Source organism: Cajanus cajan, chromosome 3 (assembly GCF_000230855.2).
Source record: "Cajanus cajan strain Asha chromosome 3, NIPB_CcT2T_4, whole genome shotgun sequence".
Lineage (NCBI taxonomy): Eukaryota > Viridiplantae > Streptophyta > Magnoliopsida > Fabales > Fabaceae > Cajanus > Cajanus cajan.
The window spans coordinates 57,131,716-57,156,739 of record NC_138519.1 but is presented as its reverse complement, the minus strand read 5'-3'; the positions used below and the strand labels follow the sequence as shown (position 1 = coordinate 57,156,739).

At 39.4% G+C, this 25,024-nt stretch overlaps 1 protein-coding gene, 1 long non-coding RNA gene and 1 pseudogene across 2 annotated transcripts; all 3 read right to left on the bottom strand.

The window, feature by feature from the left end:
- Positions 1 to 5,089: 5,089 nt before the first annotated feature.
- On the bottom strand, positions 5,090 to 6,875 carry LOC145956571 (uncharacterized). The gene is made up of 3 exons (XR_014432816.1): positions 6,673 to 6,875; positions 6,403 to 6,586; positions 5,090 to 6,317 (listed from the first exon to the last, which is right to left on the bottom strand). It is a non-coding gene; the product is annotated as an uncharacterized LOC145956571 (long non-coding RNA).
- An 11,397-nt stretch (positions 6,876 to 18,272) lies between these two features.
- Positions 18,273 to 20,654, bottom strand: LOC145956341 (uncharacterized). Its single transcript, XM_083071929.1, has 9 exons — positions 20,475 to 20,654; positions 20,283 to 20,384; positions 19,898 to 20,088; positions 19,772 to 19,778; positions 19,498 to 19,719; positions 19,069 to 19,449; positions 18,855 to 18,971; positions 18,644 to 18,774; positions 18,273 to 18,561 (listed from the first exon to the last, which is right to left on the bottom strand). Exons 1-9 carry the CDS (start codon positions 20,652 to 20,654, stop codon positions 18,318 to 18,320), a joined length of 1,575 nt encoding a protein of 524 aa, XP_082928055.1. The 3' UTR covers positions 18,273 to 18,317.
- A 231-nt stretch (positions 20,655 to 20,885) lies between these two features.
- On the bottom strand, positions 20,886 to 24,392 carry LOC145955796 (uncharacterized; annotated as a pseudogene).
- Positions 24,393 to 25,024: the final 632 nt, after the last annotated feature.

The following is a 25,024-nucleotide window of genomic DNA, read 5'->3' as shown; positions in this document are numbered from 1 at the left end:
TAGTTATAAAATAAAATTTTATAATCTAAGACACCCTATAATACAAGGGTAAAATGGGAAATACAAGTAAAAAATAAATCCTATGACTAAGACACCCCAAAATACAAGGGTAAAATAGGAAATACAAGAAAAATAAATCATATGTCTAAGGTACCCAAAATACAAGGGTAAAATAGGAAATTAAAGACAAGGGAAAAAATAGGCATAAATCCTATACTAATAAAAACTTAAGAGCTAAGGCCCAATAGTAGTCCCACTCCTCTTATGGTTTTCAAAACTAACCCATTCCTCTTGCCTCCTTCAATATATCACATCTTGGTCTTCTTGGTCTTAGTGCGATTCCATCAATCATCACTCAACTCACTCCAATGTTTTTCTCTCTTTCCATCACCATTTTTGGTCATAGGGATATGGGGTCCATTTTCAATTGCATCCCACACAGAAATATCTATTGCTTCAATGAAAATTCTCATCCTAATTTTCCAATAGACATAGTTTTCACCATTGAAAATAGGAGGTCTATGAATAGAAACTCCCTCACCATAAGGTAGGTTGCTGTTGGCCATTTTTGAAATCTTGATTAACACTCAAGAACCTTGCTCTAGATACTAATTGTTAGAAAAGAACGGCTCAATCCAAGAGGGGGGTGAATTGGATTCTATGACACTTAAAAAATTTATCAGGGTTTTAAGGATCTTTATTTCAACTTAAACTTTTCTAATATGAATTCTCAAAGAATTTTCTTGAAAGACTTGCCAATGGGAATGAGTCCTATATACTTTCTTGATTAATCTTGATTAAGTTCAGTTTTAAGAACACCCAATATGCAATACTTGGATTTAGTTTAAAGTACTGTTAAGCATACAAACATATTAATCAAGATCACTAAGATTTTGCTCAATTTAAGAGATAAGGGTGAGAGAAGAATGCACAAGTATTTTATCCTGGTTCAGCCACTCCACATGTGACCTACATCCAATTCTCAATCATAACCTGATCAAGATTTGTTCCACTATCTCAATGAAGAAGTTTTACAAGCATACCACACATGCATATACTCCTACATTCAAGATACCCACTTTCTTGCCCCGAAGAAAGCACTTATTGTAGAAACCCATTACAAGAATTCTTTACCACTTGAGACACCAACTCAAAGTTTCCCTTACACATTACACAAAGAATTAAAGGAACGAATTCACCTGGAAGCCGACCAAATCAGACTGTGAATTCTAAATAAATCTTAATCTTTCTCTCCCAAGAATGTAGTGATGATGATGATATCTTTTAAAGCATTTCACAAAATGTTTTTCTTCTTGGTTTCACAAAGAAAACACTCCAAGCAGGTCACAAAGACTTCATAATATCAATTTTTCTCTTTTTGATTCTCAGTTCATCTCACTTCTGAAATTTCAAAGAGTGAAAGCTATTTATAAAGTTTTCAGATCCAGATAATCGATTATTTTAAAGTATAATCGATTATTTTGTTCTTCATGATTTCTAGAAACCACTTAAGAATAGAATAATCGATTATTTTGCAGGATAATCGATTATTTCAGCGAGTACTTCCTGGAATAATCGATTATTTCACAGATAATCGATTATTACAACAAGGCTTTCTTCACCTGTTGTTGGAATAATCGATTACACTTGATGATAATCGATTATTTTGAGTTAGCTTTCAAAAACTTGATTTTATACTTCAAAAATCTCTCCAAGTATTTTAAATCATCATCACACTCACTCTCAGTCAATTTAGATTAAGATTAACTTACACAAAGCATACACATGCAAAATAAACTAATCAAAACAATATAACACATAACAACTCATGAGCTACTCCTATTACACATCATGATATTCATATCTTCCTTTATTGACTAGTTTGTGTCCTTGGTCAGCTTCAACTCTCAAAATCCATCCTTTGTTATCATCAAAACTCTCATACTCCAGGGCTGAGTTGATTCACTACTCCATGAATCTCAACAACATCTGCCACCACATTATTCTTTCCCTTCTTATATTTGATAATGTAAGGGAATTGCTCAAGATATTCGACCCACTTAGCATGTCTCTTGTTCAACTTCCCTTGCCCTCTAATGTACTTAAGTGACTCATGATCGGTGTGTATGATAAACTCTCTAGTCACTAAGTAATGCTCCCAAACTTGGAGGGCTCTAATAAGGGCGCATAAAGCTCTTTGTCATAGGTGGCATAATTCAATGTGGCCCCATGAAGTTTTTCTCTAAAGTAAGCAATGTGGTGGCCTCCTTGAAGTAACACAACACCTATGCCAAAACCAGATGCATCACATTCTAGCTCAAAAGTTTGAGCAAAGTTTGGGAGAGCTAGAATAGGTGCATGGGTGAGCTTTTCCTTAAGATCATGGAATGATTTTTCTTGGGCTTCACCCCAAATGAAAGGAACATCCTTCTTAACAAGCTCATTAAGAGGGGATGCAAGTGTGGAGAAGTCTTTGACAAATTTTCTATAGAAGCTTGCTAAACCATGGAAGCTCCTCACATCTCCCACACTTTTTGGGGTGGGCCAATCTTGGATGGCTTTTATTTGCTCGGGGTCAACTTGCACTCCCTCTTTTCCAACTATAAAACCCAAAAAGTTCACATTTTCTTTACAAAAAGTACATTTCTCTAAGTTGGCATAGAGGTGGTTGTCCCTAAGAATTATTAACACTTCTTAGATGTCCAAGATGCTCATCTAAGGATTTGCTAAAAACTAAAATGTCATCAAAATAGACAACTACAAATTTTCCTATGCAATCCCTAAGTACATTATTCATGAGATGCATGAAGGCGTTAGGGGCATTGGTGAGACCAAAAGGCATCACTAACCATTCATACAAACCAAACTTGGTTTTAAACCCTAAACCCTAAACCCCAAAACTAGTACAAGATTGGTAAGGGTTGCTAGATTCCCAAAACTTGTACTAGATCAGTAAAGGTTGCTAGATCCCCAAAACTAGTACAAGATCGGTAAGGGTTGCTAGGTCCCCAAAAATAGTACAAGATCGGTAAGGGTTGCTAGATCCCTAAAACTAGTATAAGATCGGTAAGTGATGCTAGATCCCCAAAACTAGTACAAGATCGGTAAAGATTGTTAGATCCCCTAAACTAATACAAGATCGGAAAGGGTTGCTAGACCTTAAAACTAGCATTGGGTCGGCTGAAGCCCTAAATGTCAGTCTAGCCTGAAAAGGCTGAGCTCAGAATATACTCCCTCTTTAACAAGCTAAAAATAAAAGAACTCACTACATGAGACAAGTAGAAGCAGCATGAAGCATCTACATCAAGACCTGAAGCCTAGATGTTTCAGTTTACCATCCTTGAACATCCAACGGGGCATATAACCAAACACTTAGTTTCTCCAAATGGAAAGGATATAGGAAAGAACCATCTACCTGAAGGAAATGATATGGGGGCATCTACACTATTGAAGCAAAGGGGAAGATTCAGACACAGCAACAAAAGAAGCAACATGAAGCATTCACATGGATCTTGAAGCCTGGATGATTCTATTTACCATCCTTGACACCTGACAGAGCAAACAACCCAACACTCAGTTTCTCCAATGGGCAAGGATATAGGTAAGCAACATGTACCTGAAGGAAACAATGTGAAGGTATCTATTGTCAAAACAAAAGCGAAGAGCCGGATCTCCACCACACTATCACAAGAGAAGCCATAGCATGGAGCATCTACTCGAAGACTGAAGATCAAGTGTACATTTTGTCAGCCTTGTTACCTAATAAAGTACGCAACAAACACTCAACTGCTCTAAAGGGCAAGGATACAAGCAAATACACCTACAAACCCTAAACAATGAAATGGACGTCTACTATATATGAAGAAAAGAAGCTCCTTAAACATGAAGACAACTCGATATTGTTGAGATTCATAATGGTGAATCAACTCACCTCTAGAGATTGAAGATTTTGATGATACCAAAGTGTGGAACAAGGCTAACCAAGGACATCAACAAGCAAAAACAAAGTCAAGAAGAAAAATATAACTATTATGTTGTAATAGGAGTAGCTCATAATTTGTGTTATTTTGTTGAGCTTATATTTTCTTGTGTGTGCTTTGTGCTTAAGCTAATCTGTATTTAATCTGATTAGGAGTGAGTATGATGATGAGTTTGAAGCTTAAGAAGTTATTTTGAGACATAAAACAGAAGTTTGAAAATTAACTCAAAATAATCGATTATCATTAAATATAATCGATTATTCCAACAACAGGCATAAAGGATGCCTTGCTGCAATAATCAATTATTTGTCAAATAATCGATTATCCCAAAAAATACTCTCTGGAATAATCGATTATCCTGCAAAATAATCAATTAAATTGTTCTTGGTAGATTTCCAGAAATCACGAAGAACAAAATAATCGATTATTCTTTAAAATAATCGATTATTTGGTTCTGAAAAACTTATAAATAGTTTGCACATTTTGAAACTTCAGAACAAGATAGAATTGAGAATCAAAAATAGAAACACGTGTTTGTGAAGTCTTTGTGACATTCTTTAAGAGTTTTCTTTGTGAAACCAAGAAGAAAAATGTTTTTGAAATGCTTTGAGAAAAGATCATCATCATCATCACATTCTTTAAAAGAGAAAGATTAAGATTTTCTTCTGAATTCCAGGTGAATTCGTTCCTTAGTTCTTTGTGAATATTTGTAAATCTTGAGTAGGTTTCTCAAGTGGTAAGGAATTCTTGTAGTGGCACTACTACAGGAACGCAAATCTACATCGGTTCTGGAAGGTGATCTACATCGGTTTTACAACCGATGTAGAATAGACCGACGTAGTAATAAAAAATTTCTACATCGGTTTTAAAAACCGATGTAGAATTTCGTAAAATCTACATCGGTTGTGAGGAAAACCGATGTAGATTTGAACGAAAATCTACATTGGTTTTAAATAGAACCGATGTAGATTTGCGTTCAAATCTACATCGGTTTTCCTCACAACCGATGTAGATGTGGACTTAAATCTACATCGGTTCTATATAAAACCGATGTAGACTTTATTAAAAAAAAAATCTGTTATTTTTTTACATTCTTTGTGGGTTACCTGTATAAACATTTTTATTTATAACACCAAACCAAAACCCAGAAATGCAATCAATTGGATAGGACCATTCTATTGCTGCAGCCATTGTGTATTGAATTTTGATGTTTATGTTCACATTCTAGCCAGTAGCCACTAATGCAATGAATTCTATCCCTTAAACAATTTTGGAACCTTCCTCCATAAACAGAAATCTCCTATACTAACCAACATAACCAAATTCCATGAATCAAAAACCGGAAGAAATAGAAAAACAAATCAATACAAACATGTAGATTATACCCACTTAAATAACTTATATTTATTATGAAGGATGATTCAGATAGTTTCTCTCAAGGTTTACTTAGTAGTTTTAGAAAAATTTTTTTGTTTCCATCAACAAAAAATAACATTTACTTTAATATGAATAACATTTACTTTAATACAGTTCAATATTCCGCACATAAAATGTTTCTAGTGTAGGTTGAAGATCATAAGTAGTTTATCTGTCAGAAGTCAGAACAACCCATGAGAAAACAACAAAGCTTCTTTCATGCATTGGGGTAATCCTTACCAAAACTACAAAGCAAAGTTATTGAAAATCATAAATGAAATATACCCATTATTGTGACTTTTAAGCTTTGTAGTTTGTGGCAATCTTTATGGCTTATGAGAAGCATTATACACCAAACAATAACTACACTCCACTGAAACTAAACAATAACTGCCACGTACACAACTAGACTAAATGCAGTTCCTAAAATAAAATTCAACTTTAGCACTCAGCATTTAAATATAATTATCAAAATGAATGAGGATATAAACATAAAACCCTCAACCTGCCAAGCAAATGAAAAAAAAGTAATAAGCATGACCTATTGTGAAGAACCTGCCAACAAAAGAAAAAAATAAGAATAAAATGAATAAAAAAAAACTAGCTAAATATAAAGATCATAACTTGAGTGTATATACTTCAAGCCTCGAAGAAGCTGATAGAGAAAAAACTGGTAATGCTCTGGAGTTAAATCATCATTTGCTTAATCACAATCAAATTAGAAATAGATCCTCTTGACCAAAACATGATAACCAAATTAAAAAATAAAGCCAGAAAATTGTTTTGGAGTTATATTATAAACAATCCTAATTAAACTAAAAATCATGCTTTATTTCTAAATTTTTCTAAAAAGAAGGTTGTCCATTGACTCCGAATGTCTTCCAATTTGGTTTCCGGCAATGGTGCAACATCATCAAAAAGCTGTAACATACAGTATAATATATTAGTTACATAAAAATCATGTAAATAAATTAATTAATGAGTAAAAGTAAAAAAATTACATTACCTCAATCCAATCATTTGTTACTTCCCCTTCAATTATGTCTAACATCCAATTCATCACATAATATCCACATTCGTAACCTCCTTGTTGTTGATTACTCTAAAATGAAAATTAGATTGAGTTGTATAAGTAATTCTTTGGTTGTGCTGTAGATCTACCTCCCATGACATTATAGACAACCATAACACTAAGAAAATAAATGAATGTACGTTAGATGGTTAAAATTTATAACAGAGAGCATAAAATAAATACCTGTTAGAAACTAAATTTTACCTTTTAATTAAATTTTTGATTTGAACATTTGGCTTACGATGGAAAGAACAAAACCAAACAGCAACATTCTTTGTCGAACAGAGAACCAATAACTGCCAATGATTTCTACATTTAGGCACAATTAGTTATACAATAGATACATAAATAGACAAATTAAATGGAGTTGACAAAGATGCACTTACTGATCAACGTAAGTGTAGACCCCTAAAATTGTTCGGGTCGGAAATAAGACTCGAAGACTCTCAAAGATCGAAGGAAAGTCAGCCAGAAGGACTCCCAGAAGACCATAGGATGACTATCTGTAGGTTTAGAGGTCTTAGAGTAGCCAAAAATAAGAAAGTGGGAGGTTTGGAGCTCAATACGGCCTCCTTGGAGTTCAGTACGGCCGTACTGCACATTTTGAACTACAATACGGCCGCACTGAACTCAATACGGCCGTATTGAAGTTTCTGAACTTCAATACGGCTGCATTGAATTCAATACGGCTGCACTGAACTTCAATACGGCTGCATTGAATTCAATACGGCTGCACTGAACTTCAATACGGCTGCACTGAACTTCAATACGGCCGTATTGAGGTTTTTTGAACTTCAATACGGCCGTATTGAATTCAATACGGCCGTATTGTAGTTCAAAACTTCAATACGGACCGTATTGACCCCCAGAGGCCGTATTGAGCCTCATCCCTATAAATATGACGTCAATGGGACGTCATTCTACACTTTTGGACTGAGTTTTAACCCTCTTCTTGAGTATTCTGGGTTTTTTTGAGCAGTGCTCTGCCTAGAAATCACTCGGAGAGTTGATCCGACGAAGTTCTTGAGTCACGAGCCATTTGCTTGAGTCTCGAACCTAGTCGAAGGGAAATCCTCCGGATTTCCATAGTTAAAATTTTATAGGAGGGAGCGAGCGGTCTTGTAGAGGGAGGGAACGCCAAAACGCTTCCCAATTTCTGTCAAGATATATAAGAAAGCACGCTTCAAAGGTTTATCTCTTTAAAGTCCCTTCTTTTACCGCTTTCTGTTTGTACATATTTAAACTGTCATCATGTAGATAGTTAATTTATAATTGCTTAGAATAAATAGGGGTAATTTAGTAATTTCGCACTATTATTTTTAAATAATCTGTCATAGGGAACCCGAAAGGGGCGCTGTGGGGTGCTAACACCTTCCCCACGCGTAACCGACTCCCTTACCCGACTCTGGTTGTAATGGCCGAAGTCGATTTTTGAATCGATTGCCTTAAATCTCTTTTTCCAATGTTTTGAGTAAAACATTGGTGGCGACTCCATGAACCTTTCCTTTTTATGAAAACCGCTAATCCATGGAGGGTCCCGCTTGGGATTAACATGGATTGGTGAGCCTTTTAATAAAATTGCTCGTTTGACGAGGTCTCAGTTTGAGAATAAGTCATTCTAGCAATCCATATTTTTAAACAAACAAAAGAGTCCAACCATCCTTCGCGAATGCCGAAAACCCGTTTAGGGCCGGTGGCGACAGATGGCGACTCCACTGGGGAAGCCTCAAGAGTCAGTCCCATTTAGTGACAGATTATTTTTAACAAATAATAGTTAAAATTACTTCATTACCCCTTGCTTGTATGATAACACGTTTTACCTATTTGGCTTTAAATAACTGTTGTATGTTTAAATTTTTGCAATTGTTTGAAATATAAATTGCACACAAACCTTTGCACACAACAGTTCCCTCTATACCCGGGGGCATGAGTGGTAAGCCATAGGGAGTGGATGTTAGTACGGCCGGTTGTCGAATGGGTCTATAGGTGCCCGTAGACCGTTGTCGGAAAGCATCACTCAAGGTGATAACCATGAACTCGAGTCCGACAGTGCGTTGGAGCTTTCCATCGACTTACGATGAGAGGAATTGGGTCCCTATAATGGGGGCACCTTGGGGGCCTCAGACCGGTGAGAACAGTTAGAACCACCTTGAATATGCACTTTTCTGCAGGATACCCCTACCTCGTGATTCGCTCGTGACTGTTCGTGGATGAGTGAATTGTGTGTGCATTTTTATGTGACATTGTATGAGCATACATTGCACCTTTTAAACATACAACGTTCTTTTTTTAAATAAAAAGAATAAATAGAAATAAAGATCTTCTAGTACATGGTGTTAACATCTACCTTCATTGCATTCATATAGGTAGTTTCCCTTTTCACCCAAAAAAATACAAAAAGATACAAAATATCCAAAAGAAAAAATATGTATTTATCCAAACCAAGCAATATCATGCATCATCTTAGGAAAATCCCAAAACATGATAATGCTTAGTTGAATAAACACTATGCATGCATATTCATCTCCATCATCTCATATCATGCATTGTATTGTAGAATATGGAGAGGTCTAAGGAGATGCATAAGCAGTTGAAGAAAGTAGACTTCTTGTTATACCATGCTGAGAGGTTAGATCACCTCTGTACTTTGATGCCAAGAGAGGCTCGCGTCAAGTTTGAGAAATCATATGGACGAGTCCTCGACTTGATGAAGATCTGTGTGGATCCAGCATTTCTGAGAGCACTGGTTCACTTCTGGAGTATCGATTTGCACTGCTTCGAGTTCCCCCAGTTTGACCTAGTTCCTACTCTCGAGGAGTACGAACTCATGCTATGATGGCCCAAATCAGTCGGGGTCTATATCTTTCATGACAACCATGTGGCCGTAGAGAGAGTTGCCACTCAGGTCAAATTACCATCACGATCAGCTGCCTTAGTGGGGAACGGCAGTATTAAAGGTTGGAAGCTTGCTATGATTGAGGACTACCTTTCTTCCTTGGCTGGTGAGGGAGATTGGTTAGCTTTCAACAAAACTCTAGCGTTAGCTGTGTTTGGGATGATCCTATTCCCCTTTCACGCTAACACAGTGGACCATGCTGCGATGGCCGCTTTCTTCGCTTGGGACGTACATATGAAGAGTCCCGTGCCTGCTATTCTTGTCGACACCTTGCTCTCTGTTCATCTGTCTCAACAGAAGCAAGGAAAAATCATCCGATGCTGCACCTCCTTGCTGTATGTGTGGAGCATCACTCATTTCTATGCCTCTAGTCATATGGGGACCCTGCCCGACCCTTTGAGGAGTTTTTCGAAAATTCCCGTACGCCGCCGATATGCTTCTGAGTGGAAGGAAGAGATGGAACAGTGGAGTATCGAGCACTTCACGTGGGTTTGCCCTTGGTTCCGTCCAAGCCATGTATTGATGAGATGCGGCAGTTATCCAAGCATACCATTGATGGGCCTCAGAGGTTGCATAGCCTACTCACCTAGATTGGTTATGAGGCAACTGATGAGGACTCAGACCATTCCTACTATAGAGGAGCTTGGAGGGTTGTGTTTCTCCTTCGATTCCGAGCATCAGAAGGACATGCACGTTGTCATGAGAGCGTGGGAGAGACCAACTTATGAGGGAGATCTCGAGCTTGGAAAGCCTCGGGTATCCGTCTCCATTGATTATGAGGAATGGAGGAGCGAGAGAGGGGTGCCTCAATCATCCACTTCTTGTGCAACCACAGCAACAAGGAAGGTGTTGCAAGAGCAAGTCGACGCCTTGACCAAGAAACTGGAAATCATGGGAGCTCAGATGAGAGTTCTTGAAGAGAAAAATGAAGAATCCAGTTTTACTATTGATGGTCTTCAAAGGCAATGCAAGAAGAAAGACCACGAGATAGAGCGGCTCAAGGATGAGTGTGCTAACCTCAATGAGGAGGCTATTCGGGCACCCAAAATGCCAAAGGTTGAACCGAGTAGCCAACTCCAAGAAGTCAACATGAAGATAGCACACCTTGAGGCCGAGTATTCAAGGCAGGCACAGTTGATCAAGGATATGCAAGACGATCTGCTTTTGACTCGATCTGATGCGCAACAATGGCGGGAAGTTGTTCAACGACAAGCCGCAAACCTTTCCGACTTCCGCAAAAAGGAAAGGGAAGGATTGGCACAAATGGCCAAACTCCAAGAGGAGAAGGATCGGGCCGAGGATGAGCTTAATGAGCTGCAGGCCATGATCAACTATCATATACAAAAAGCGAAAGATGCTCAGAAAATCAGTGATGATCTGAGCCAAGCGGTCCATACTCAGATTGAAGCAATGGGCCGCCATGTGGAGGAAGCCGAAGATGAATGGCAAAGACATATGAACCCGCCTGTGGGTTTTTACCAGCTTTTCTCTTTTTGTAAAAAGTTGCTTCAAAGCATTGTATAAAAGTTGTACACTTTCTTCAATTAATAAAAATTGTATTTTTGAGATTTATTGCCTTTGCATCTCATTAGTCATTCATTTGCATTTATCTCTCCCGGTAATTTAATAATAAATATTAATAAAAAGAAAGAATTAATCGATGCGTATGTTCAGAATGGATCGCACGCCATTGGTAATTAAATGCAAACCAACAACTGCACCAAGCAAGCACACGGCGACTCCGTTGTTGGTAATCAAGACAGACAAAGGGAAAGGTCCGACACCGTTAAGGATCATCGCTCCAAGGCCTTTCCCCTACGAATCAAATAAGGCTGTGCCATGGATATACGACGTCCATTCTTCTGCTGACAGCGATATCTCCAACATCGCTGGACTTGGGGGCATGACTAGGAGTGGAAGGATCTACACTCCCGAAGATCTGCACGACAAAGCTCCCAAGAATAAAGGAAAAGAAAAGGAGAAAACCGAGGAAGATAGAGAATCCGAGGAGGAGACTGATGAGCTGTTAAAATTCATCAAACAAAGCGAGTACTCCATTGTGGATCAACTTCACAAGACACCAGCAAAGATTACTTTGTTGTCGTTGATCCTAAGCTCCGAACCGCATCGGCAAGCTCTGTTGAAAGTCTTGAACGAGGCATATGTGTCGCATACTATCTCCCAAGATAAATTTGAGGGGATTGTCAGTCACATCACGGCTAATGATCACCTCTCTTTCACCGATGAAGAGATCCTCGCTGAGGGACCGAACCACAACAAGCCCTTGCACATCTCTGTAAAGTGCACGGAGTATCACATCGCAAAGGTCTTGGTGGATAATGGATCTTCCTTGAACGTAATGCCAAAAAGAACGCTCGATCAAGTGGCAATGAAGGGAGTCCAAATGCGCCCGAGCAACATGATCGTTCGAGCTTTCGACGGATCTAAAAGAGAAGTGGTGGGAGAGATCAATCTTCCAATCCAAATTGGACCCACTATCTTTAATGTCGAATTCCAAGTGATGGACATTACTCCTGCATACAGTTGTCTCCTTGGCCGACCTTGGATTCATGATGCGAAAGCTGTACCCTCTACGCTCCACCAGAAAGTCAAGTTCATAGTGGGTGACAAACTGGTGACTGTACAAGCTGAAGATGACATACTCATCAGCAAGCCAGCTGCTATACCTTACGTGGATGCAGCAGAGGAAGCTTTAGAAACCGCCTTCCAAGCATTGGAAATTGCCAATGTTGAAACGTTTCCCCGAGGAACGAAGAAGGTAGCCTACATGCTCACGAAGCACGGATACCTGCCTGGACAAGGACTTGGCAAGGATTCCCAAGGAATTCCGGAGCTACCCATCATCAAGGATAATTCGGGGAAACAAGGGTTAGGATACAACCCTGTTAAAGATCAAAGAACGAAGAGGAATCAAGATCCTTCTCGACGTTCTTTAAGTCAGATCTTTAGGAAGGCCGGTTCACAAACGTCAAGGCCGGTCGTCGTCATCAAGTGTTTTTCTTCTTCCGATAGGGATGTATAAACTCGATGACTATTAGAGATTACTCCTCGGGGACAGCCCGACCCCCGAGCCTCGATAGGGCACATGTTTCCACTATGATTATAATAAAATCATTCTTCATTATTTCTTATTGCTTCTTTTCTTGCTTATAATAAAATTCTAGACCGCATTATTTAATCCTGTTTGAATAAACATAAATGAGGTTAAAATCGTCTTAATAAAAATAAACCCACATCATTTTGTGTGGAAGCATGCACGACAACTTGGAGCACCTTTTCTTGGCTTCAATAAGTGCCATCATGGATAAAAAGAAATCCTAAAAATATAAAAGAAGCTCGGCAGGAAACCCAAAAAGGGGGCTGCGCAAAAATAAGAGCAAAAGACCCGCTAGGAATCCCACAAAAGGGTGACCTAGGCAAAAATTAGGGTTACAAAATAATGAATAAAAAAAGTCCGCTAAAACGCCACAAAAGGGTGTTTTAGGCAAAAGTTAGGGCAATCAAAAAGCGAAAAGAAATCCATGATGGTACCACCAACTGAATTCAACGAAGGGGCTCAAGAAAAGCTATCCAAGTTATCAAATCACAAATGTTAATAACCAAGACGTGCTTAACTTCATAAGTGTTTAATCAAACAAGCCTAAACACTTAAGCCTACCATTGGCCAAGCCATTCTTACAAAATCCATTTTTCAAAAAATAAATAATCCCTTCTAAAACACAAACTTTTGAAAATATATCCTTTCCTTCTTTTCTCTCTTGTCCCAACGATTTTTTAATAATCTAGTGGAAACATGGAGATATAGTGGTCAATAGGAGGGTTAACACATCTTCTAAAGGAAGGGAAAAGATCATTGGGTTGATGACACAAAAAACAAATATGCATCATTCCTCGGTCATAAAAGTCGGCAGCGCACAGTCCGTCTGGAGGAATGGCAAAATCCAAGCAAAAAACGCATCGGTTAATTCTTTTGAAAAATGAATCAAATAGAATTAGGTGCATCATACTGCATACATGCATACAGATGATAGGTGTACTAGAAGATCACTTATTCTCTGTTTATCTTTAAAAAAAAAAAAATAATAATAATAATAATAATAATAATTTTTAATACGCTCGTATTGGTCCCAATACGGCCGTATTAAGACGACCGTTGAAGCAACCTTTCAGCTTCAATACGGGCGTATTAAATCCAATACGCCCGTATTGACCTCCAATACGCCCGTATTGAATTCAAAACGGGCCGTATTGGTTGCCAAAATTGCCCAATAACGGGTACACCAATACGGCCGTATTGAATCAATACGGGGCGTATTGGCGAAAATTTGTCTATAAATAAGCATTTTCCTTCTCATTTTTGCATTCCAATCTTCATTCCTCTGCATCCTGCTTGTGAGTGAACCCCAAGAAGAAACCTCAGAAATGGCGGAATCATCTAGAAAGAGGCAGAGGGCCCCAGCTCGACGTGAGATGACAGACAGACATCAGGAACGGCTGCAGCTCGTAGAGTCATTCACCTTCGAGCCGTCGAGGGCGCTCGACTTCGACATTCTCCGTACAGTGGGCTTGGAGGATGAAGTCCGAGGCTACTTCGACAGTATAGGATGGGGATTCTTCCTTGATCCCCCTTCTCACCTGTACTTGACGGCGACGAAGGAGTTTCTGGCCACTGTCGGCGTTACTGAGTCGACAAACAGTTTTGGGGAGGCTGTCTGCTCAGTTGACTTCTGGATAAACCAGGGGTACCGCTCACTGACGTTGGACGAGTTCAACGTCCAGGCAGGATTTTTCAGCAGGACTTATCAGCTCGCATATCGAGATGCTATATGCGAGTGGCCTGATCAGTGGACCCCGGTCGACATGTGGAGAGCGATCACAGGCCACGAAGACTATCATGCCGGGGTGAAGGGCACCCGACTCTTGACCGCTCTTCGGATCTGTCACAAGATCCTCACCAGCATCATCCATGGCAGGTGGAAGAGCCCCGAGTCGGTGACACGGCCGGATTTATTAGCATTATACTGCATGGCCACCAGTCGGAGGGCCAACCCCGGATACTTCTTCCTCGAGCACGTTAAGAACTTGGGGGCACGAGAGGGAGGATCTAGGCAGGGATACATCCTGGTTGCCCCACTCCTCTCACGGCTTGCGGAGACTTGGGGATGCCCAGACGGCGTAGAGCCAGGGCCATTGGCACCAAAGCCAATTAATGCCTCCACCTTGATCAGTATGAAGATCATAGCGAGGTCAGGAGGGAGGTATGTACGAGCTGACGGCCCCGACGCCTTCGCCGAGCTCTTCAATGACGTTGATCTTCAGGGCGACGGCAGCCCACAGCCAGAGGCCGGCACCTCACAGTCGGATAGGGCCTACTTTGATGCCCGCTTTGACGCTTTACAGCAAAGCATCGATACTCAATTCGATGCTTTTCAGCACAGTATCGGCGCATGGCAGCAGAGCACCGATACTCGACTGGACACTTTGGTGCAGGGGTTCGACAACCTCTCGGTCTGGATGCACCGCCAGTTCCCCGCTCCTCCACAGGACCCGCCGGCAGAAGAATGAAGATTGGCTTTCTTTTTCCTATTTTTATGTATTTGTTTGAATGGGCTGCGTCCCATCATTTCCCTTGTACAAAATTTCATGTTTATTTAATGAATGAAATTTTTCACTCTTTGAGTCTAAATCTTTTAACACTTTTATTTCTGTACAACAAAAGCCAAAATCAACAAAAAAAGGCAAAATACAGAAAAAAGCCAAAATCAAAAAAGGCAAAAATATAGAAAAAGCCAAAATCAAAAAAAAAAAAAAAAGGGCAAAAAAATATATAAAAAGCCGAAATCAATAAAGAGACAGAAAATCCAGCAAAATTGTACAGAATAACTAAGCCTGGAGAGGCTTGCAGAAACAATACTCTCTCATCATACAGAATAACTGAGCCTGGAGAGGCTTGCCGAAATAATACTCCCCAGAGATATTTTAGCTTTCACCCTTGGACCAAATTTCCCAGTGAAAGCTATCAAGGCCAGATCATCGAAATTCCCCAACGGAAGCATGATCCAAACAAAATATCCAAGTCAAAGGACTTAAAATTCTTCAATGGAAGATAGCTTTCCAACTCAAACAAAGAGTAAAGCTAAGCCTGAAGAGGCTTTCTAAATAATACTCTGGGATACATAAGATCCCCAAATCCCCAGTCGCCTACTCAAGAGGCACCCTTACAAAAGGAGAAAAATAAAAAATAAATATTCCCCAAGCGGAATTTGGCATCTAGCCAAACCACTAAACATCAAGATGATTTGCCTAACAGAAGAGGTCAATCAAAAATCAACATTCAGAATCCCCAGCGGATAACAGCCTACACAGAGGCAGCAAAATCCAAAAATCAAAAAGAGTCACCCGAATAAGGATAACCGGGATACTCCACAACGTCAAAGGACGTCAGCCAATCATAAGGCATCGCTCACATCAGAAAGAGCATCTTCGTGTCTACACCCCAAGGAAACAGAAATTCCTCAATGGGCACCAACTATGCAAAGGAAAGTTGGGACACAAGAACCTATGAGTAACTGCACATCCCCTAGACGGATCCCTGCGTTATCCAGCCCTCAGCGGCACCAAAATCAAAAACAAATCGTCAAAGCAGCATCGTGGACTGTGGAGACAAAACCATCACAGATCCCTGGAGAGGGCAAACTCACATTGCCAACGTCGTCAAGAACACGGAGGCAGACCCTGGGGAGGGCAAACCGCAGACCCTGGAGAGGGCAAACTCAACTGCCTAGGTTGTCAGAAGCACCGAAGCAGAGCCTGGAGAGGCGGTACTCACAACTTCCAGCTCGGGCGTCGAGTGAAGTTGAGCCTGGAGAGGCGGTACTCACAGCTTCCAGCTTGGGCGGCAAGCGAAGCTAACCCTGGAGAGGGCAAAGTCAACTGCCTAGGATGTCAGAAGCACCGAAGCAGAGCCTGGAGAGGCGGTACTCACAGCTTCCAGCTTGGGCGGCAAGCGAAGCTAACCCTGGAGAGGGCAAACTCAACTGCCTAGGATGTCAGAAGCACCGAAGCAGAGCCTGGAGAGGCGGTACTCACAGCTTCCAGCTTGGGCGGCAAGCAAAGCTAACCCTGGAGAGGGCAAACTCAACTGCCTAGGATGTCAGAAGCACCGAAGCAGAGCCTGGAGAGGCGGTACTCACAGCTTCCAGCTTGGGCGGCAAGCGAAGCTAACCCTGGAGAGGGCAAACTCAACTGCCTAGGATGTCAGAAGCACCGAAGCAGAGCCTGGAGAGGCGGTACTCACAGCTTCCAGCTTGGGCGGCAAGCGAAGCTAACCCTGGAGAGGGCAAACTCAACTGCCTAGGATGTCAGAAGCACCGAAGCAGAGCCTGGAGAGGCGGTACTCACAGCTTCCAGCTTGGGCGGCAAGCGAAGCTAAGCCTGGAGAGGCGGTACTCACAACTTCCAGCTCGGGCGTCGAGTGAAGTTGAGCCTGGAGAGGCGGTACTCACGCTACCAGAGTGTTCAGAAGCACGGAGGTATGCAGCTTCCGGCTCGGGCGACAAGCGAAGCAAAACCTGGAGAGGCTACTCAGCAATTTTCCACCGGAAGACACTACAAGTCGGAAGGATGGCCTTATTCCCCGGACAATTGGGTCAACTCCTTTACTTATCAACCGGTACACTAAAAGGCCGTTTGACTAAGTAAAGGGGGGGCAGCTGTAGACCCCTAAAATTGTCCGGGTCGGAAATAAGACTCGAAGACTCTCAAAGATCGAAGGAAAGTCAGCCAGAAGGACTCCCAGAAGACCATAGGATGACTATCTGTAGGTTTAGAGGTCTTAGAGTAGCCAAAAATAAGAAAGTGGGAGGTTTGGAGCTCAATACGGCCTCCTTGGAGTTCAGTACGGCCGTACTGCACATTTTGAACTACAATACGGCCGCACTGAACTCAATACGGCCGTATTGAAGTTTCTGAACTTCAATACGGCTGCATTGAATTCAATACGGCTGCACTGAACTTCAATACGGCTGCATTGAATTCAATACGGCTGCACTGAACTTCAATACGGCTGCACTGAACTTCAATACGGCCGTATTGAGGTTTTTTGAACTTCAATACGGCCGTATTGAATTCAATACGGCCGTATTGTAGTTCAAAACTTCAATACGGACCGTATTGACCCCCAGAGGCCGTATTGAGCCTCATCCCTATAAATATGACGTCAATGGGACGTCATTCTACACTTTTGGACTGAGTTTTAACCCTCTTCTTGAGTATTCTGGGTTTTTTTTAGCAGTGCTCTGCCTAGAAATCACTCGGAGAGTTGATCCGACGAAGTTCTTGAGTCACGAGCCATTTGCTTGAGTCTCGAACCTAGTCGAAGGGAAATCCTCCGGATTTCCATAGTTAAAATTTTATAGGAGGGAGCGAGCGGTCTTGTAGAGGGAGGGAACGCCAAAACGCTTCCCAATTTCTGTCAAGATATATAAGAAAGCACGCTTCAAAGGTTTATCTCTTTAAAGTCCCTTCTTTTACCGCTTTCTGTTTGTACATATTTAAACTGTCATCATGTAGATAGTTAATTTATAATTGCTTAGAATAAATAGGGGTAATTTAGTAATTTCGCACTATTATTTTTAAATAATCTGTCATAGGGAACCCGAAAGGGGCGCTGTGGGGTGCTAACACCTTCCCCACGCGTAACCGACTCCCTTACCCGACTCTGGTTGTAATGGCCGAAGTCGATTTTTGAATCGATTGCCTTAAATCTCTTTTTCCAATGTTTTGAGTAAAACATTGGTGGCGACTCCATGAACCTTTCCTTTTTATGAAAACCGCTAATCCATGGAGGGTCCCGCTTGGAATTAACATGGATTGGTGAGCCTTTTAATAAAATTGCTCGTTTGACGAGGTCTCAGTTTGAGAATAAGTCATTCTAGCAATCCATATTTTTAAACAAACAAAAGAGTCCAACCATCCTTCGCGAATGCCGAAAGCCCGTTTCGGGCCGGTGGCGACAGTAAGGAGCAAAGTAAATTTGCTTGGGTGAATTTTGTAACCTTTCAATGATATAATTTTGAGACTCCGCTTTTTTATTCCCAGATTTTTGAATTGATTGGGGCTCAAGAAATCCATACAAGTCACCATGATTGAGTTCTTCAATTTTACGATTCAAATATCTAAAATACATACAAAAGAAAAAATTAATAGTGAAGGAAATCATAATTAAATAGATAATGACACTAACAATTTTGTACTTACAACATCCATAATTGTATAATTGAGATGTTAAGCATTGCTTGACGTTGTAATAATTCATATATATCTTGAAATGAAATATACAACGTAAAATAATCATTGTTGATCCCAAATAGACTTGCAGGACATATCACCTGAAATTGGAAACTTGGGTAAGTAGCAAACTTAAAATATAAATATGTTAAATAGTCTTTATATTAGTTAGTCAAGTCACCTGAAATGGTTGTCCAAAAAGTAAGGACTTTGTTACCTCACGTAACCCAGTGATAGGATCACCATTAGGTTCTGACCTATCAATAGATGGAACTCGTTTATTTGCTCGATGAATATCCTATACAATAAATCAAACATCAAACATTAATATGAATAAACAATTTGTATTTGTAATTAAAGTTAGTAATAATGAAAAAATAGGAAAAAATATATACCGTGGTTGAAATAGGTCTGACAAGATGTGTCGGCCACGCAATGAAAGTTTTTAAGGCCTGCCCAACCAGTTGAACCTCTGAAGTAGGTATGGGAACTCGAGCATTAGAATCTCGAACTTCCTCAATGACCACCTTGACCAAATCATTTGTCAAAGGCACGTTGTGTATAGTTGAACTCCCCTCACAAACTCTACCAATGGCCACTACAAGTGGAGGAATCCCCTCAATGCATAACTCACACTTATTGGAGATATTTGCATCAACCTCATCTCCAAAGGGATTACCAGGAACAGTACCAGTTGAAGGAGTTTGACAACTGCCTTTAGTGCTAACACGGGCCACGATAGCATGATCTACCTCAACTGGAGGAACATCCTGTGACTATGCAGTACTCATATTTGGGTACTTTTCCATTAAAGTTTTTGTGACCCGTGCATATATTTGTTGCGTGAGGGCTTCAAGATCCTGTGGGCTCAATCTAGATAAGGATGACCCCTGTGATAACGGTCCAAAGTAATTACCAATAGTAACAGCAACCCCAGCTGTACGAACACAACCAGGATGCTCTGGTCGTCCAAGGGCAGTATTTAATATATCCTGACGGCCTTCAGGAATAAATGAACCTTGTGATTCTTTCTCCTCCAACACATTCTACAATAAACAAATTTTGTTTATAATATATCCGTAAATAAAAAAAATCTACAATAAATCTTCAAATACATAAAGAGATTAATTTTATAAGAAAATACTTACAATTTTTTGTGCAATTTGATTAGCAGACTCAGAAGTCATCTCTCCAGAGCTTTTTGTGCGAGCCATGTTCCACAACCTATGGCGTGGAGGAGGAGGTGGAGGATCAATGGCTACATCCTCACTAGCACCAGATTGTATTGCTACCTCCTTAAGTCGTTTAACTTCTCTTTTCATATAATTTTTCACAAGTAGCTCATAACCCCCACGAGACAATAGGTGGGGTGCATTATTGAGTTTCTGGATATCCTGCGCTTTTTTTCTTATAAGCTGCAATAGTTTAATAAAATGATAATTAAAAGTGAAATAAAATTACAAATTTAATATACATTTTACAAAAAAAAAAAATAAACACAATTTACCTTCCAAGAAGGGTCATTCCGAATTTCTTTGAATTTCTCCTATTCTTCAGGGTCAATATTATACTCATCACACGGGCTTTTACCCTTATGTTTCCCATGTACCCATTCCCTGGTAAGATAAGACTTGTGTTGCCTAAATTTTGTAGCAACAGCTGAAAGCATTTTACTCTTTAATATTGTAGTATCACTAATGTCATACAATTCCTACAAAACAATTTTAGATTAAACAATTAATAATAAAAACATTAAAAATAATCATAATTTTGTCAAATTATGTAAAGATAATGGAAATACCAATATATCCTGCCAAATCATGTTTTTAGTAGTCTGTGGAACTTCTTTCCAAGAAGGAACTAAAATACTAATCTTATCTCGAGCAAGGGTTCCCAAATAACTTGCAAATTGGACTTTGTTTGGCCCTGAAACTATCCCAGTAGTGGGATTCACGTCAAGTGATATTTTTGCCCCTTTCATGCGCCTACAGGCTAAGGTTTTCATTCATGTCGGCTTCCTTTTTTTCTTAGATATAGTCTGTGAAGCAGGGGGTGTAGGAGTAGTGGAGCCTTGAGGAGCAGTGGAGCCTTGAGGAGCAGTGGAACCTTGAGGAGCAGCGGAGCCTTGAGGAGTAGGGGAGCCTTGAGGAGCAGGGGAGTCTTGTGGATCAAATTGAGTATCCATGTACCTGTTTTGACAAAAATAAAAACCAAGGTCAATTGCAAAATAAGTAATAAAACTAATTAAAAGCATGAAAAAAATGATAAATAGAATATTAAAGTATATATCAAGATATACATAACTTAATGTGGTAATTAGATAATAATGTTTTCCCATATGCCTTCATCATGGTCATTACGAGTGGCATGAACGTCATCTTGTTCAATTTCTTCGTTGTTAGTTGGCATACGTGTTGAGAAAGAAAGACTCTCCCCAAACTCAACTGTTGAATCGTCAAGATTGTGTACACTTTTACCTTGTAGAACCACAGACCACCTTTCATCAATAGGATCTTTGACATAAAATACTTGTGTTGCTTGGTTTGCCATGATGAAAGGTTCATCCTTATGACCCACCTTGCTAAGGTATACCATTGTAAATCCCATTTCATCGGTTCGCACACCAGTGTTAATATCAACCCACTTGCACTTAAAAACAGGAACTTTAAATGTACCATAACTGATCTCCCAAATGTCTTCAATGACTTCATAGTAACTTGTGGATGCCACAACAGGATTTTTATCATTTCTACTAGAAAAATGCATAGATTGAGCCTGAAGAGTAACCCCACTATTCTGCATGGTACTGTTATCATCTTGTGACTTTGTGTAAAATGAAAAATTATTGATATCATATCCAGTATAAGTAAAGACATTATATTTAGGCTCATTTGCAAGACATTTTAATGTGTCAGAAGCACTGTCATCACTAAAGACTTTTTCTTTAAACCATTTTAAGAATGTCTTGTTATGCTCATTGACCAATGATTTTTCATTCATTCTAGGGTTATTTTTCTTCAAAAAGGCTTGGTGCTCAGATATGTATGGGAGAACCTCCTCAGTGTTGTTCAATATATACAAATGTGCCTGAAGTAATTCCTTTCGAAGAATAAATTTAACTTTTAGGCCTTTTGTACCCTTGCCTTCAATTCTATCCTCATAACGAGACTTAGGAATCCCTACTGGTTTTGCTTCAGACATGTAATCTAAACAAAATTCAATAGCTTCTTCTGCAATGTACCTTTCAACAATAAATGCTTCTGGACGGTATGGATTCTTGCTATACCCTTTTAAAATCTTCATGTAACGCTCAACTGGGTACATCCATCGTAAATAAATAGGGCCACACAATCTGATCTCCCTAACTAGATGAACAATCAAGTGAATCATGATGTCAAAAAAACTCGGAGGAAAATACATCTCCAATTGACATAGGATAATAATAAACTCATTTTCCAACTCATCCAACTTGTTAGGGTCAATGACTTTAGCACATATAGCATTGAAAAAGAAGCACAAACGAGTTAACACACTTCTAACATTATTAGGCAAAATGCCACATATAGCCACAGGTAAAAGTTGTTGCATCAAAACGTGACAATCATGAGATTTTAAGCCAACCAGTTTAAGATCATTCCATGATACAAGGCTCTTAACATTTGAAGAGTATCCCTGTGGAACTTTCACACCTCGTAGGCATTGACAAAAACTTATTTTCTCTTTTCTTGACAAAGTATGACATGCTGGAGGCAAATATGTACGCTTACCTTCTAACTTTGGATGTAACTGTTCACGTATACCTATCTCTAACAAATCTTGACGAGCATTGAGTCCATCCTTTGTCTTGCCTTTAATGTTTAAAAGTGTGCCTATTACACTATCACATACATTTTTCTCCACATGCATAACATCTATGCAATGTCTAACATCTAGATGGTGCCAATATGGAAGATCAAAAAATATGGACCTCTTCTTCCACAACTTCTTCTCAATTGACTTCTTTTGGGTCTTTCCAAATATAATATTTATGTCCTTCACCTGATCATAGACTTGGTCACCAGTTAAGGGTGTGGGTGCAATTTCATGTTCTTGACATCCATTAAAAGCTTTTTTCAATCTTCGATATGGGTGATTAGGTTTGAGAAATTTTCGATGGCTAGTGTAGACAGTTTTCTTTCCATGCTTCAATTGTAGGTAGCTTGTTTGTTTTTCACAGATAGGGCATGCGTGATGTCCTTTAACACTATATCCACTCAAGTTCCCATATGCCGGAAAATCATTAATATTACAAAATATCATTGCTTGTAGCTTGAAACTCTGTTGACGATACCCATCAAACACATTAACCCCTTCTTCCGACAAAATTCTCAAGTCCTCGATCAAAGGACTTAGATAAACATCTATGTCATTTCCTGATTGTTTTGGACCTGCAATCATCATACACAATATTACATATTTTCTCTTCATGCACAACCAAGGAGGCAAATTGTAAATTGAAAGGAGAACAGGCCATGAACTATGGTTAGTGCTTAAATTTCCAAAAGGATTCATTCCATCTGAAGCAAGGCCGAGCCTAAGGTTTCTTGCCTCACTACCAAAATGTGGAAACAAACCATCGATTTTTTTCCATTATGGGGAATCAGCTGGATGACGAAGCATGCCATCACATTTTCTATTGTCTGCATGCCATGTAAGGTTCATTGCATCAGTTGCATTAGCAAACAATCGCTTGAACCTTGGAATAATTGGAAGATACCATAACACCTTCGCTGGAGGCCCCTTGTCAACTACATCTTCATGACTACTACGACCATCATCCTTCACTTTGTACCGTGACAACCCACAACGAGGACATTTGTGCAATGATTCAAACTCTTTTCTATACAATATGCAATCATTAGGGCATGCATGTATTTTCTTATACTGTAAACCCATCGGACACAAAACCTTTTTGGCCTCATAATGACGATCTGGCAATGTGTTGTCTTTTGGAAGCATTAACTTCAACAACTCAAGCAACTCTGTAAAACTTTTATCACTCCACCCATATTTTGCCTTCAAGTTCATTAATCTCAACACTGCTGATAATCGTGTGAAGGTTGTACAATCAGGAAACAAAGGTGTCTCTGAGTCACTTTTTAAAGTATCATACACATGTGATTGTGCTTGCTGGAAAAACTCTTGTCCCACATCACGAATCATGTGTTCTATTTGATCTTCCATTTCTACATCACCTTGCTCAGTTTGGGCCACAATTTGAGTTTCTTTATCTTCACCATGCCATATCCATGTTGTATAGCTCGTTAAAAACCCATCACAAATAAGATGGTCTCGTATTTCGTCAATTGTACGTCGTCTCCCATTTAAACAATTAACACAAGGACAATAAAATTTTCCATTCAAATCTGCTCGATTTTGTTGAGCGAATTCCAAAAACTGTTCAACCCCATTTGGATACTCATCAGTGATTCTTCTTGCATTTATCCAACTACGATCCATTTTTCTTCTTCTGTGAGACAAATTTATTTACACAATTGAGTATTTAAGGTCTCTCTATATAGTAGAAGAGCAAACCATACACTAATTCAATGTTATTTGAACCTATTATTTCATTTATCTAAGTAGGTAGCAGATCCAAATATAAGTCATCTTATTTCATCAACTACATAAATAAAATTCATCTCATTTCTTCAACTAGATAAATAAACTACATAAATATAATTGAGTTTAACGTACCTTACTAAGAAGATATCACAAACTAGATGTGTTGACTAATAGATGTCAAGAAGAGAAGTATCACCCTCTGCACACTTCCTGCCAAATCAAAATCAAGTTTAAGATTTATGTGACTACATACGTGCCTTCTCATTATGAAGTTTAGATAATCCTTGGTTAAACAAAAATGCACCAATGAGATGTGAAAAGTAGATGTGAAAAATTTTGCATATGTTATAGTCTTGTAGAATGTAGAGTTCTAAAATATGATTTATTCAATTCCAGCATATACTATGATGTTATAGAAATAGAGCTAAGTCATAATATTATCATGTGTCTGATTTTGATATGATATGATAAAAACAACTCTACTTCAACAACTTTTTTCTTCTAAATAATCCTATTTTAGTAATTTGTTTCTAATTTTATTTTACACCAATTTTATCAATTGGCCAAGAAAAGGCTAGGTGGGAGGTTATAATAATGGAAGATTGCATAGGTGCCTTTTAGTATGCTTTCCAGTGATGCAGAATTATTTGGGCTCACATAGGATGTCTAATTGGGAAATAATCACAATTCTTTGAGTCCTATTTCTTATTTAATCACAATATATTGGAAATCACAAAAATTTGTAGG